Source organism: Chlamydomonas reinhardtii, chromosome 16, assembly GCF_000002595.2.
Source record: "Chlamydomonas reinhardtii strain CC-503 cw92 mt+ chromosome 16, whole genome shotgun sequence".
Classification (NCBI taxonomy): domain Eukaryota; kingdom Viridiplantae; phylum Chlorophyta; class Chlorophyceae; order Chlamydomonadales; family Chlamydomonadaceae; genus Chlamydomonas; species Chlamydomonas reinhardtii.
The window spans coordinates 212182-226336 of NC_057019.1; the positions used below are offsets into that span (position 1 = coordinate 212182).

At 66.9% G+C, this 14155-nt stretch overlaps 4 protein-coding genes across 4 annotated transcripts in view; 3 read left to right on the plus strand and 1 right to left on the minus strand.

Annotated features, from left to right (window-relative positions):
• The first annotated feature begins 114 nt into the window (after positions 1-114).
• On the plus strand, positions 115-5217 carry CHLRE_16g694750v5 (uncharacterized protein). Its single transcript, XM_043071791.1, has 11 exons — positions 115-484; positions 1081-1183; positions 1508-1700; positions 2026-2084; positions 2379-2584; positions 2837-2921; positions 3159-3230; positions 3522-3593; positions 3980-4046; positions 4418-4526; positions 4796-5217. The coding sequence occupies exons 1-11, from the start codon at positions 264-266 to the stop codon at positions 4953-4955; spliced, it is 1347 nt and encodes a 448-aa protein (XP_042915286.1). The 5' UTR covers positions 115-263; the 3' UTR covers positions 4956-5217.
• A 53-nt stretch (positions 5218-5270) lies between these two features.
• CHLRE_16g694700v5 (uncharacterized protein) lies at positions 5271-8692 on the plus strand. The gene is made up of 3 exons (XM_043071788.1): positions 5271-6532; positions 6796-7782; positions 7948-8692. Exons 1-3 carry the CDS (start codon positions 5303-5305, stop codon positions 8278-8280), a joined length of 2550 nt encoding a protein of 849 aa, XP_042915287.1. The 5' UTR covers positions 5271-5302; the 3' UTR covers positions 8281-8692.
• Positions 8693-8694: 2 nt separating this feature from the next.
• CHLRE_16g694703v5 (uncharacterized protein) lies at positions 8695-12700 on the minus strand. The gene is made up of 7 exons (XM_043071789.1): positions 12413-12700; positions 12077-12134; positions 11507-11752; positions 11048-11113; positions 10603-10665; positions 9943-10074; positions 8695-9501 (listed from the first exon to the last, which is right to left on the minus strand). Exons 1-7 carry the CDS (start codon positions 12445-12447, stop codon positions 8815-8817), a joined length of 1287 nt encoding a protein of 428 aa, XP_042915288.1. The 5' UTR covers positions 12448-12700; the 3' UTR covers positions 8695-8814.
• Positions 12701-12820: 120 nt separating this feature from the next.
• Positions 12821-14155, plus strand: part of CHLRE_16g694704v5 (uncharacterized protein) — a 5502-nt gene continuing 4167 nt past the window's right edge. Inside the window, exons 1-3 of the mRNA XM_043071790.1 lie at positions 12821-13043; positions 13125-13602; positions 13884-13990. Of these exons, the coding sequence (XP_042915289.1) occupies positions 12906-13043; positions 13125-13602; positions 13884-13990 (723 nt within the window). The 5' untranslated portion in view covers positions 12821-12905. The remainder of the gene's footprint in view (positions 13044-13124; positions 13603-13883; positions 13991-14155) is intronic.

Below are 14155 nucleotides of genomic sequence, written 5' to 3' on the forward strand. Positions count from 1 at the left end.
ACGAGCAACAAACCGTGAATAAGAAAGCAGAATAAACATGTCTGTCGTTCGCATTGGAACCTGAAAGTCGATGTTGCCAAAACCTGGGCATTTGAGTTGTCAAAGCGCACCATCGTTACTACCAGTACTAAAAATATCAGTGCATACTGAGGGCCAAATACACAACTGGACGCAAACGTGCCTTCCGCCGACGCGCGTACAAACGCCCCGCATCTCAAATCAACAGCAATGGAGGAACAACTACTTATAGGATCCAATCATAGATGAGGGGCATGCACCACGCGCTCCGCGGCGTGGTGTTGCTGCTGGCATGCTTTGCCAGCAACCTCCCCCCCGCCACAGCCCGCTACCAGGCGAAGCCCCCGCCCGAGTTCTGCGACCAGTATGAGGCGGTCTACAAATCCATCGACCAGGACTTGGAGCTGTATCGTAACAATGGGGGCATCACGCCGGAGCTCATGGCGCGCACAATGTCCCTACACACGTGGGTGACGAGGGCAGTGGGGATGGGGGGCGCACTCGCTAGCACCGTGTACGGCCAACCGCTTGCGCCTGCTGCTGCCTGCTGCTGCCGCTGGCGCCAGGGCCAATCGGACAGAGGGGGTGTGGGGGAGGCGTGTGAGAGGGCAGGGGCCGGCAGGGGAGTGGGGGCCGGCAGTGTCACAGGTGAACACAGGCGTGGGGGCAGGCGCGGGGAGCTAGGCGCAGCACCCGCTGATGCGGCTCACTGCAGGAGTACTGTTCTTTCGTGTGTGTCAAGCGCAGGTGTGTGTGTGTGGGAGGGGGGTTATGCGCCCAAGGCCACCTAAAAGTCGCATCATCAGGCCATGTCACCATCAGGCCATGTCACCATGTGCCAAGACCGCCCCTGCGCCCGCCGCATATCCCCATCCACCCCATTACCACGAGCCCCCCCCCCCCCGCCCCCGCCGCACAGCGCCCATCTCCACTGCTTGCCTGAAAGCCTGGCAACCTCCACGGCTTCTCACCGCCTCTGTCCGCCCCTCCATTCTGTCTCTTCCCCCTCCCCACTTCCCAACCCCCACCCATCAATGTAATCCCCCCGTGCGCCTCCCACAGTGCCGGCAACCGCGAGAAGGGCCTGGCCGTGGGCTTCTACAACGGCCGCGTGTACGTCATCGACACCGTCCGCCGCATGAAGCTCAAGCCCTTTGGCCACCATGTGGGTCGAGGGAGCGGAGCGCGTGTGGGGCTAGGTGTGTTAAAGAGCACAAGGAAAACATTACGCTAGGTGTGTGTATGTGTGTGTGTGCTGCCCGATCGGCAGCTGGGGGGTGAGGGAGGCAGTCCGCAGGGCATTGGGATGGCGTGGTGGCGAGTCGGTGTGGTGGCGGGGCGGGGAAACACATGCCCCAACTCCTCCCAAGCTCCCCCAAACTCCGCCCCAACTTCACCAAACACCCCCAAACTCCCCCCCAACTCCCCCAGCTCCCCACATTCCCCCACACATTCCCCCCCCAAACTCCCCCGACCCGGCATGTTGCAGGTGACGCTGTGGACGGCCTACCTCAAAGTGATGCTGGACCTGCAGCAGCGCTTCGGCGCACACCTGCCCAACGCCGAGTTCGTGTGGCACACCATTGACCGGCCCGTGCGCCTCACCAACGCCAGCGCCGGCGCGCGCGACAACTACCCGGTGTTCCGCTTCGGCAAGAGCGCGGCGCACCCAGACATCCTCAGTGAGCGGCGGGGGGAGTGTGTGCCGGGGTGGGTAGGTGGGGGGTCTATTGAGAGGGATGGCGGGTAGGGTAGGTGAACGGAATGGGTAGCGCCAGGTGGGAATGCGGGCTCGGGAGAGGGGGTTCGACAGAGGGGTTTGAAGGGGCTGGGGGCTTTGGTTAGGGCTTTGGGCGGGGATGCGCAGGTGGGCGTGATGGAGTGGGCGGAATGCAAAATCGCGGAGGGGGCGAGAGCTTGGGTGCGCATGGGCATGGGGCGGTCCCCAGGGGTGGACCACCAGGCCCCGGCCTCCACCACACCTCCACCCTTCCCCTGCTGCCGCAGTCCCCAACTTCCACTTCTACATGAAGGCCTACCAGCGCAAGTTCCTGGACAAAATAAAAGTGAGGCAGGTGTTTTGATGAACGACATTGTAGAAAAGAAAAAGAGAGCATGGGCCTTTTACACTCACCGCCAGCGTTCTTGCTCACTTCCAATGTGGGCGGTACGCCGGCAACGCAAATTCCTGCTTTGCGGGCCATCATTCGCCCCCCCTGGCCCCTTTGCCCCCTGGCCCCTCACCCCCTCTCGCCCCCTCACCCTCTCCCCCCACCCCCCTTCGCCCCCTCTTGACCCCTCTCGACCCCTCTCCCCCCCCTCTCGCCCCCTCTCGACCCCTCTCCCCCCCAAACCCGCAGGCCTTCAACCGCGACACGCCCTGGCCCGACCGCGCGCCGCTGGCCGTGGCCCGCTTCTCCGCCTACGGCCGCTACGTGCACCCGCGCGACCCGCACTGCCAGCGCCTGGGCGCGGGCGGCGCGGCGCTGTGCAAGGTGACGGGCCGCTCCACCGCCATCTGCCCCGTGCGGCAGCACCTGCACGAGTGGGCCAACGCGCACCACAGGTGGGGCGGGGTGGGGTGGGTGGGTGGGGGGAGGGTGAGGGCGGTGGAGAGGGGGCGTGGAGAGGGGCGTGGGAGGAGAGGCGGGAGGTGCGGCGGGCGGTGTGGAGGGTGGTGTGGGGCGCAACGTGTGGGGTTGAAGGGCGCACACACACAGACATACACGCGCGTTCGTGCTTGTCTCACCCCCTGTCCCCCGTGCTGCTCCCCCTCCCCCTCCCCCTCCCCCTCTCCCGCCCCCCGCCCCCCAATCAGGGACCGGCTGGACGTGAGCAAGGACCGGCTGATGCCCATGGACCACCACGCCCGCTACAAGTACCTGCTGCACGTGGACGGACAGGTGGGGGGGGGCGTGTGGTGGTGGGGCTGCAAGTGTAAGTACCAGCCTGAACTAACTCGAACCGAATGCACAAGAGCGAGGACGACGGGCGTGGCGGTTGCGAATGTAGTGCTCTGCCCTTTGGTCCTCACGTGTCCTGATGCTTGTGCGTGTGGTTGTATGGCGAAAGCACACACATGCACACATACACATACACACACACACACACACGCGCACACACACACACCCGCCCCCCAGGGCCTGTCCTCCAAGCTGGAGTTCCTGCTCACCATGGGCAGCCTGGTGCTCAAGGAGGACAGCGGATACAGGGTGGGGAGGGGGAAAGGGGGAGGGGGGGCGTGTGTGTTTGTCTGTGTGTGTGTGTGTGGGGGGGGGGGTTACATTCATGATTAATTAAGAAGTGAAGTCGTAGGCAGGTACAGTTGCAGCGGGAGGGGGTGTTACATTCATGATTATTTAGGTGTAGTAGCACATGCAGCTGATGCACCAGGGGCAGCGTGTGGGCGTGTGTCCGGCTGTCAAAGCGTTTGCTGGCATGTCTGACACCTGAATGCCATCGACACACTCTCCCCGCGCCCCGCCCCACCCCAACCCCCGAAGGCCTACTACCACCACCTGCTGGAGCCCGGGGTGCACTTCCTGCCTGTGTGGAAGAACGGGGCGGGGCCGGAGGTGGGTGTGGGTGCGGAAGAAGAGGGCGGGGGGCCGAAGGTAAGTGAGGGAGACCGAGGGCGGGGGGTGGGGCGGAGGTGAGGCGGGAAGCCCAGCATGCCGGGCGAGGGCGGGAGGGCGGGTGGGGTCTGGCGATGTGCTGGTGTGGCGGCGTGGTGGTATTGTGGCGGCCGTGTGGCGGCGGCTCACCGCGGACTGAACGCCACGTGCACACGTACGACGTACGGCCTAACTCGGCCTGCTCGTCCTCACACACACCTGCTGTGCCGCCCTCCTGCTGCCGCCCCCGTCCGTTCTCCATATGAACGGCTAGCCCCACGGGCTAAACCCCCCCCCTCCGCCCTCGCCGTGTGTGCGCCCTCCCCCCCCCCCCGCCTGCCCCCCAGGACATCTTGGAGGCGGTGGACTGGGCGCGGCAGCACGACCAGCAGGCGCACCGCATAGCGCTGGCGGGTGGGGCCGGCGGGCGGAAGCACCGCGTCATGCCGTACGGAGGGGCGGGAGGGGCGGGAGGGGGGGGAGAGAGAGAGGGGCTCCGGCTGGGGTCGCGCGGGGGCGCCCGGTAGCCTGTGCCCCGCCGGTAGGTGCTGCTGCCCACAGGTCAGCCCTGCACAAACACAACTGCCCTCATTTTAACTTCAACAAAGGCTAACCGGTAACCCACATCTACGCTGACCTACCGCCCCGCCCACCCTCCCCTCCACCCTCTCCGCCACCCTCCCCCTACCCCCTCGTCCCCCACCCCCTCCACCCTCTCCTCCACCCTCTCCTCCTCCACCCTCTCCATCCCCCTCTCCTCCCCCCCACCCCCCTCCGCCGCCCAGGCCAGCAGCTGGCGGCTCGCTACCTGACCTCGGAGGCGCGCGCCTGCTTCTGGCTGCGTCTGTTCCAGGCCTACGCCGCCACCCTGACCTACGACCCCGTGCAGTACAGGTGACGGAGGGGGGCCGGGGGAGTGCGTGCGTGCGTGCGTGTGTGGAGGCATGTGCGTGTGTGTGTGGAGGCATGTATGTGGGGTGGGTGGGTGGACGCTGTGTTCCCGGAGCCTGGTGTTTGAGGCGCTGCCCGGATCACTGAGCACGGACCCGACCCGACCTGTTGGCAGCAGCTTGCAGCTCCGTGTGCTGCCTCAGCTGCAGGCATGACACGCCCATGCTCCCGGGCTCCCGGTCTCACGGGCTGCCCACACACCTCCCCCACAGGAACATTACATTCTCGGCTGAGGGCGAGCGGGAGGGCCGGGGCGAGGAGGCGGTGGCAGCCGCCGGGCTGCGCTTCCTCAAGCCCGTGGCTCGCTTCATTGAGGAGGACGTGGCGACCACCTTCCCGCTGCTGCTGTCGGAGCTGGAATGGGAGCCGTGATGAGGCATGAGAAAGGGTAGAAGAAGTTGAGACGAGAGGAAGGAGGGGGGACAGGAGGGATGAAGTGGACATTAAGCAACCGCTGGCAGCAGGTTACCGCATGGTCTTAGGGCTTCAAGCTGATTGCCGAACAGATTCGAGGCTGATTTGCTTTATGTATTCGGAAAAAGTCGTAAACATGCAACCAACGCTGGCTCTTGTCACGAGCTCTGGAACGGTTTCATACTTTTTCATTCGGGCCGAGGTGTAAGAACAATCTCCTTGGGACCAGAATTGTCAGATCTATGTCAGTAGTACGCCATAATGATGCGGGGGGCGAGGAAACGACGTCCTTGTCAGAGAGCGCAATGTCGCGCGTGTTCTCCCGGCCCGAGTTGCTGGAGCGAATTGCTAGCTACGTCGACAGTAACACGATTGTGCTTGGACTAAAAGCCACCTGTCGTGACTTCGCGGCGGTCCTGCGCTCCCGAACTGGCGTGCACACCTCGCAGCCCTGCAATCCCCAGCAGTTCGCGCAGCGATGGAACTCCCCCGGCGCCATGCGGCCGCTGACGCTGCAACAGCGCCGCCAGCTGCTGGCAGCTACCGCCGCTAGTGGCGTTATCACGAACCTGGAAGTGGCGCTGCGCGCGACGGGCCTGCTGCTCACGCCTGAGTGCATGGAGGCCGCGGCCGGGGCCGGCGCCACGCACGTGTGCGACTGGCTGCGCCGCCGCGGCTGCGCCCCCGGCACGGCGCTGCATGAGGCGGCGCAGGGCGGCCACGCCGCCACCTGTGAGTGGCTGGTCCGCAGCACCGCCCAGGGCGGCTGCGGAGCCTACCCCAGCCCCCACGCCGCGTTGGCGGCGCTGAGAGGAGGGCACCCCGCCCTGGCTGCCTGGCTCATGCGGCTGCCAGCGCCGGGCCAAGCAGCCGGCTGTGGCGAGGATGCTACTGCCACTGCCACTGCAACTGCAACTGCTACTGCCACTGCTACTGCTACTTCCATTGCTACTTCCACTGCCACGGAAACTGGAGTAGAAGCTGGGCATGAGGATAAGCGCCTGCTGCTGCCGGCTACGGGGCAGCTCCCCGCGAATGCCAGCGTTCCTCGGTTCTCGCTGCTGACCGCTGTGGCTGAGGGCTGCGACCTCGCAACCCTGAGGCTGCAGCTCCCGGGGGCGGAGGAAGAAGCGGCCAGCAGGAGGGCTGGCGGCGGCGGCGGCGGCGGCGGCGGCGGCTCGTCACGCGGCCTCAGCCTGGGTGACATCATGAGTTTCCAGCACTTCACCGCTGTAGCCGCCGGTAGTGGCACACCCGACTGGCGGGACAAGGTGGCGTGGCTTGAGCTGCTACTGCCGCCGCGGCCCAAGCCGACCCCCGCCAGCAATCTCTACAACCCATCGGGCGACGACGGCAGCGGCAGCATGTGTATGTTCCGCATGGCTTCAGCCCGCGCCGATGCGGTGGAGAGGTTTGCTTGGCTGGCGGCTCGCGGCTATGTGCCCTCCCGCGGAAGCCTGGGGCTGGCGGCGGCGGCGCGGGCGGGCAACGCCGCCGCCGTGCGGTGCCTGCTGCGCCTCCGGCCCGACATGCATGTGAGTGAGAGTGTACGGGCGCGCACACGTGTGCTGTGTGTGTGTCTCTGTCTGTCTGTATGCTTGCATGAGCTCAAGTTGTGAGTTCAGGTTTGCAATTGGGCGCCTTGGAGAAAGCAACGTTCGTGTGCTGCCGCATGACGGATGCTGGTGACTGGTCACTGGTGACTGATGCCGGTGCTGGTGCTTCTGTGTGTGCCTGTGTGTGTCTGTGTGTGTCTGTGTGTGTCTGTGTGTGTCTGTGTGTGTCTGTGGGGCTGCAGATGGGCGCCCGTGTTGCGGCGGCGCAGGCGGCGGCGGAGGGCGGCCACGTGGATGTCCTGCAAGTGCTGCACCACGGCGGCGGCGGCGGCGGCGGTGGCGGCGGCGGCGGGGAGGATGCAGCAGCCGGCGGCGCCGGCAGCGGCAGCGGCAGCGGCGCCGGCAGCGGCGACGCAGATGCTGGTGCGGCGGTGGCCATGAAAACTTTTCAGGCGGCGGTGACAGCGGCTGACGCGAAACGTGGCGCGGGCCCTGGCGGCGCCGCCGCCGCCTGCGGGGTGCCCCACCTGCTGCTGCTACCCATCACACGCGACCAACTCATGGCCGCTGCCAAGGCGGGTCACGAGCCGGCAGTGCGCTGGATGCTGCAGGCGGCGGCGGCGGCGCAGCTCAACGGTCCTTCCAACCAACCCCAGCACCAACACGAACACACCGCCACCCAGCCAGCCGCCACCCAGCACCAGCAGCACGGGGGGCAGCAGCAGCACCAGCACCAGCAGCAGCACCAGCAGCAGCACCACCACCACCACCACCAGCACCACCACCAGCGCTACCTGGACACGCAGCTGGCGGGCTGGGTGGCGGAGGGCGGCGGCGTCAGACTGCTGACGTGGCTGGCGGCGGAGAGGGCGGGCGCCGGGGCAGGGGCGGGGGCGGGGACAGGCACCGGGGCGGGCACAGGAGCCGGGACTGGTGCTGGCACTGGGTCACGAGGGCGAGCAGGCGGTGGGGCAGGTGCTGCAGGCAGCAGCACTGGAGGGGGTGGGGATGGCGGAGGCGGCGGCGGCGAGGGTCGGGCCCTGGGGGGCGAGGCGCAAGGGGGCGGCGGCGGCGGCGGCGGCGGCGGCGGCGGCGGCGGCGGCGGCGGCGGCGGCGGCGGCGGCGGCGGCGGGTTGCGGTTCACGGCCGGCACCTTCCTGGCGGCGGCCCGGGGCGGCAGCGAGGCAGTGCTGGAATACCTGGCGGCGGAGTGCGGCTGCGACATGGGGGTGAGAGGCTGGGAGGGGGGGCGGGGCAGGGGGCAGGGGGAGCCTGAAGGAGTTGGTGGGGTAGGGTGGGGTAGTCCATTCCGGTCCTTGTCCTTGTGACGTGACATGCCTGGCCTCCACACCTGCCGTACGACGCCGCCCCACCCCTTCCCGCCCCGCCCGCAGCAAGACGGCGAGCCGTACGCGCTGGTGGGCGCCAACGGCGACCTCCGTACACTGGCCGTACTGCGGCGCCTGCACTGCCCCTGGAGCCCCGGCGGCCGTACACTGACGCTGGCGGTGTGGTGGCCGGGCGGCGGCTCCTTCACCTCCTGCGAGCCGGCGGTGCTGACGTGGCTGCTGGCGGCGGGCGTGCCGGCGGACTGGGAGGCGGCGCGGCGGGCGGCGCGGCGGCGCGGACACGGCGGTGATGAGGTGCTGGCGCTGCTGGCGGAGGCGGAGGCGGAGGCGGAGGCGCGCGCGGCGGCGGAGGCGGCGGTGGCGGTGGCGGGCTTTTGAGTGGGGCAGCATGCAATCGGGGCTGCAAGGATGTTTGGAATGGGGGGGGGTGAGGGTGGGAGGCACGAGGCAGGCTGCACCCAGCTGCGAGCGGCAACGGCGAGGCGCTACTGTTGCTGGACAGTACGAGTGTACTAGGCTGTACTAGACTGTACTAGATAGACTGTAGGTTGGTACAACTGTACGGTAATGAGCTGGCATGCTAGGGTCCGGTGTCGAGAGGCGCCTCTGTGTACGGACGGCCCTCGCTCAGGGCCGTGTTGGGCTGTGTGGCCTTTGTGGCGGCAGGCGTGCCAGTGGTGGCGTCAGTGGTGGCGTCAGTGGTGGCGACGTTGGAGAACGGCGGGTCGTGGCTGATCGATTCATCCAGGCCGAAAGCGCGGAAGCGTGGACGCGGAAGTATTTAATATCAAGGCTTCATTGAGCACATCACATACTGGTGCGCATCATGCGGGGCGCGACCGGGCTTGGCGCCCCCCCCCCTCACAGGGCCCACCCATGTGCCACCAGCCGCCAGCTGACCGCCTGACCACCTCATTGCGGCGTGTCCTTCCCTGCCGCCGCCTTCCCGCTGCCGCCGCTTCCCCGCGCGGCCCCTGCCCCTCGGCTGCCATCAGCGCCCGCCTCCTCCCCGGCTCTCCCGCCCAAGCCCACGCCTGTTCCCGCCCCCGGCTTCTGCCCCTGCCCCTGCCCCTCCGCCCCACTGTCGCGCCCCTCAGGCGCCACCTCCTTGCCTCCCTGCTGTTGCTGCTGCTGCTGCTGCTGCTGGGGCTGCTGCTGCTGGGGCGGCTGCGGCTGCTGGGGCTGCTGCCGCCCAGCCGCCGCCGCCCCCTCCTCCGCCCCCTCCTCCGCCCCCTCCTCCTCGTCATGCTTTCGCAGCCGCGCCGCGGGGTCCGGCTTCTGCGCCTGCCGCTCCCGCTCCCGCTTCCGCCGCGCGCGCTCCCTGTCCTCCTCATCCTCCCCCTCCACCTGCTGCTCCCCCTCCTCCTCCTCCTCCTCCTCCTCTTCCTCCTCCTCCTCCCCCTCATCAAACATGCCCTCCACATCCACCTCCGCCGCCACCACCGCCTCGTCTTCGCCCGCGCCCAGCAGCGCCCCCTCGCTGCCGTGCTCGGGGTTGTTGGTGACGGGGCGGTGGTCGTGGCGCGAGGCGGCGGCGTACACCACACGACCAATGACGTTGGAGTAGGGGATGTGGCCGTAGGAGCGCGAGTCAATCACCTGGGGGGGGCAGGGGGCAGCGGGCGGCAAGGGCACGGGTGGGGGCAGGCGGGAGCAAGCCGGGGGCAGGGTGTGCGATGGGACAGTGCTAAGGCAGGTTGATGACGTCCCGCTGGGTGCAGCTGATTCCCAGACCCCAGCAGATGGCAAAGAACTTGCAACGGCAGGGCAGGGGGCCGCCGGGACAGGGGGCAGACAACAACAACGGGACACGGTCTTCTGTCATTGCGCTGCAGTGAACCCTAGGGCGACACCGGACACGCCCCAGTGCCCCACTCGCCCGCACAAACACACGCATGCATCCGTCCGACCCCTTGCCCATTTGTTCTCCCACACGCACACGCTTTCCCTCCCTTCAAACACACGCCCTCCCCAGACACACACACCCCACAACCCCCACGACCCCCACACACCCCCCACACCCACCCCCGCACGCCCCACCTCGCCGTCCTCCACCCGCAGGTGTGTGTTGTCTGCCAGCACCCAGCAGTGGCCGGCGGGAATGATGAAGGGGGGCTCGGCGTCGCTGCTGCTCACCATCTCCTGACCCTCCACCGCCGCCACCCGCCGCACCTGCGCGCACGCGTTGCGTGAGGTAGAGAGGTAGAGTGTCTGTGTGTGTTTGTGTGTGTGTGTGTGTGTGTGTGTGTGTGTGTGTGTGATATCGCGTAAGGACACGGAGAAGGAATGCGCACAAACATCATACGTATGTGGATGTGTTGTCGAGCTGCCGGCAAACTAGCACACACACGCAAACAAGCATTATCGACCAACAGCTCATCGCAATGGGCGGGCGCGTGCTGGTTGTTTCCCTTCCTAACACGGTACCTCCAAGCTCCCACAAACGCCTCCAACACCCACACCAACACCCCCCTCCCCCCAAACACCATCAGCCGCCCTCCCTCCCCCCCAGCATAGGCCACGTTCTCCTCCTCGCGCTTCTTCATTGGGTGCGGTTTAGTTTGGGCTGGTCACCACAGCCCCCCAATCCCCCTCCCCCCCAGCCTCCCCCCCTCCCCCCTCCCCACCCCCCCATCCCCCCCAGCCCCCCCCAGCCTCCCCTCCCCCCCAGCCTCCCCCCTCTCCCCCGCGGCCTCCCACCATGATGTGGTGGGTGTCGTCCAGTGTGGCCAGTGGCGAGTGGAAGGCCACCACGTCACCCACCTGCAGCCGGCGTGGCGGCGGGCAGGGGCAGGTGCAGGTGCAGGTGCGGGCAGGGGTGGGTGGCGGGCGAGGCAGGTGCACACAGGTGCAGGCAGGTGCGGTTGGCAGGTAGGCGCGGCGCTGGTTCACACCCGGGCCGCGTCCACACCGCACACAGCCGGCACCGCTGCCGCACCCTTACTAGCGGTTGCTGTGTTGGCGGCCCTCCCACCACCCCGACCCCGCGCCCCCACCCGACGCTTCGGTAGCCACCCGGCTCTCCATCCCCATTGACGCCCGCTCCTCACTCCTCTCAATCCTCGCTCGTCTCATTCCTCATTCCCCTCATTTCTCATTCCATCATTTATCACTCCTCGCTCCTCTCGCTCCTATCATACCTCACCAGCACATTGCGGGGGCTGGGGTGCCGCAGAAGCCGAATGACCAGCCGCTCGGAGGCCGCCGGGTCCTGTGTGGGGTGTGTTGTGGGGTGTTAAAACGTGGGGGGTTCGGTGGAGTGTGTGGGGGGTTGGAGCGGGCGAGCCAGCAGGCCTGCCACTGGCAGTGCCAGTCAAACGCCGCCAGCTCGTGTGCCGTGCCGCGGGGCTGCTGCACACACACACATCCGCGGTGGTGACCCGCAATGATGCGTTGTGTACACCCACACCCACACCCACCCGCCGTCGTCTCTACGGTATGGCGGACGCGGTCAGCACCTTGCATTCCACAGGCCCCACGCCCTGCCCTGGGACTCCAGCCCTGCCTGTGCACCCGCCACCCGCCATCAGCCATCAGCCAAGCATTCCCCAACTCACGCCTCAAGTCCCGAGTCAAAAACCACCTCCCAACGGCCCTAACCCACCTTGATGCCGTGTCGGTTGATGGTTGGCGCCATGGCCGGCCCCGTGATCATCATGTGTTCCGTTAGCGGTTGCTCGTAAACCGCCAGGGCCCGCCGGTAGGCCGCACGAACCACGCCGCTCACACCCGGGCCGGTGCCTGCGCCGCCGCCGCCACTGGTGCTGCTGGCGGCTGTGCCGCTGCTGGCGCGGTCATGGGGGTCGTGGTCGTCGGCGCCGGGCAGCCGGCCGGCCTGGTAGGTGTTGGCCTGCGGGGTGGTGAGCAGGTGGTTTGATGTGAACGTGCGCCAGCGAGGCAGTGGTGGATCGGAGCGAGGGGGGCAGAGGGAGGCGCGAGGCGGAGTGGCGCTTGTGGCCCTTGCATGGAACCCGATGAAGCGGTCCTGGAGTACCAGCGACCCGGAAGCTGCTGGAGGTCGTTTGCGGCCAGTGCGGGGGTGCAGGGGGCGTCACGGCGCCGAACATGATGACGTCATGATGGCACCGTGCCGCCCCCTGCAGTGACCAGGCCTGTCATCGCCTGTCCCCTTCCTCCGCTCGCCCCCGCCTCACCCACACAGACACACACTTACCCGGAACACGGAATGAAGGAACTCCTCGGTCGCGTCCTTGAGCTTGGACAGCCGGTACCTGCGGGGGCGGGGGGCAGCAGTAGCAGCAGCAGCAGCGGGGCGGGGCAGCGGGGGCACCGCGCCGTGTCAGCGCCGTCTGAGGGGGCGCGGGTCTCACACGTGCACACGGCCCCTTGAAGCGCGCGAGTCGAACATAATGACGCAACGCCATTTGCACTAATGATGGCAATGCAGCGCCGCAGCTTGGCGGGCCGGCGCTGCAACTCTTCGTCCGGGGCCCGCCACGCAACACCCTCGCCGATGCCGACGCCCGAAAACGGCACAGCACGGTCTAACCTCATGAGTAGTATATTTGAAAGCTTTTGCGCCATCCTAAAAGTTCAGGATCCTGTTCCTGCACTATCGCGTGGCTCGGAAGTGGCGCGCCCAGCTGCCGCGCCCTCGTAAAGGTGTATTGAATCAGCACTGTATATCAACACTACAATGACAAAGTTTTGCACCTGCGATTAGTTAAACGCTTGGGGCGTGCAGAATGGTTCTAGTGCGGAGCCAAATAGCAACAAATCGGTGAGCAGCGTTAAACGCAGTGAACAATGCGCCAAGTGCAAGTCTCATATGCTTACGGCAAGGCTGAACGAGGGCAGGGAACTTGCATTGAAATGCAGGTTGCAAATTGGATCATGTTTCTCGCATGCATGCGCATTGTCTAAGTGATTTGAGTACACATTTACAATATTTCAAATTCATTTTGGCAGCATCGGTGTCGACCTCCCTTCTAGAGTACTAGGGTCAGGAATTCCTGCGTCTTCGCAGCGGGCCGCTGCTGAGTATGCAGCTTCCACACACCAGTGTGACAGCCCCCGCATGTAAAGCGTCCTGTTGGCGCGGGGCGGCTTGCTGTGGAGCCGTGTCGCGGCTGGTTGCGCCGCCAGCGCCGCTGACAGCATCGGTCGCTGCGTGGTCAACGGTGCGGCGGCATGGATGCCCGGCCAGGCGCCCCAGCGCCCCGCCTGGGGCTGGCCGGAGCTGTGGCTCCCTCGTCCCACAGGCAGTAGCCGCCCCGGCGCAACACGTTAGGCGGCAGCAGCTGCAGCAGCTAGGAGGCGGCGGAGGCAGCAGCTGTCGAGATGGGTGCTACTGCTGCGCCACCGCGGCGAGGGCGGCCAGCGGCGCCGGCTGTAGCACCAGCACTGGCAGTGGCAGTAGCAGTGGCAGTAGCTTTGGCAGCAGTAGCTTTGGGCTGTCCAGGGCTCTTCACAGGCGCCGGCAGCATGGCTCCGGCCCATGGCGTAGGTCTCAAGAGCCCCGGCGGGCGGCACACACCGCTGCCGGCGGCGGCAACGGGCCCAATGATTCAGGGCCGGCGGATGCTCATCGGGATCCGGATCTAGATCCGGGCGAGCTGGACGAGCTGATGTACGAGCTGTACTGCAGCAGCGGCGGCAGCAGCGGCAGCGGCCTTGATGACGTCAGCTGCAGCCAGCTACCGCACTACTGCGGGCCGCTGGAGCTGCGGGAGGTGCCGGGTGAGCAACATGCGGCGTGTGATGCGATGTGTGATGGGCTGTGTCATGCGGTGCGATGGGATGTGACGTGGCTTGCTGGAGTGTGAGGTCCTGGGGGGATGGTCGTTCCAAACAGGGGCTGTGGCGAAACCAAACGGGTCAGCCGTGGGAGGCACGGCGGGAGGGACGACGTGGCGTGGGAACACAAGGCTCTGCCCTCGTTCGCGTCCACATCTCCCCCTCTGCATGCTGCTCCCGCTCTGCTACTTCATTTTAACCTCCCAAACCCCCCCTCTGCACAGGCGCGGGTGTGGGCGTGTATGTGAGGGAGGACGTCGCGGCCGGCACACTGCTGCTGCTGGCCACACACCCACTGGCGCTGTTGCGGAGCGGCCCCGGCGGCGGACAGGTGCGCGGCGGCGGCGGGCTGCGTGAGGCCCTCGACACGTCTTGGAGGGATGCAGAGACTGGTGTCAACTCCTTACGTGGCACATGCCTGTGTGACACACCGCCTGAAGGGGGAGGGGTTCGTGCTGATGGCGCGCCGTGGCGTGTGGAACCCCGCGTCAACCCG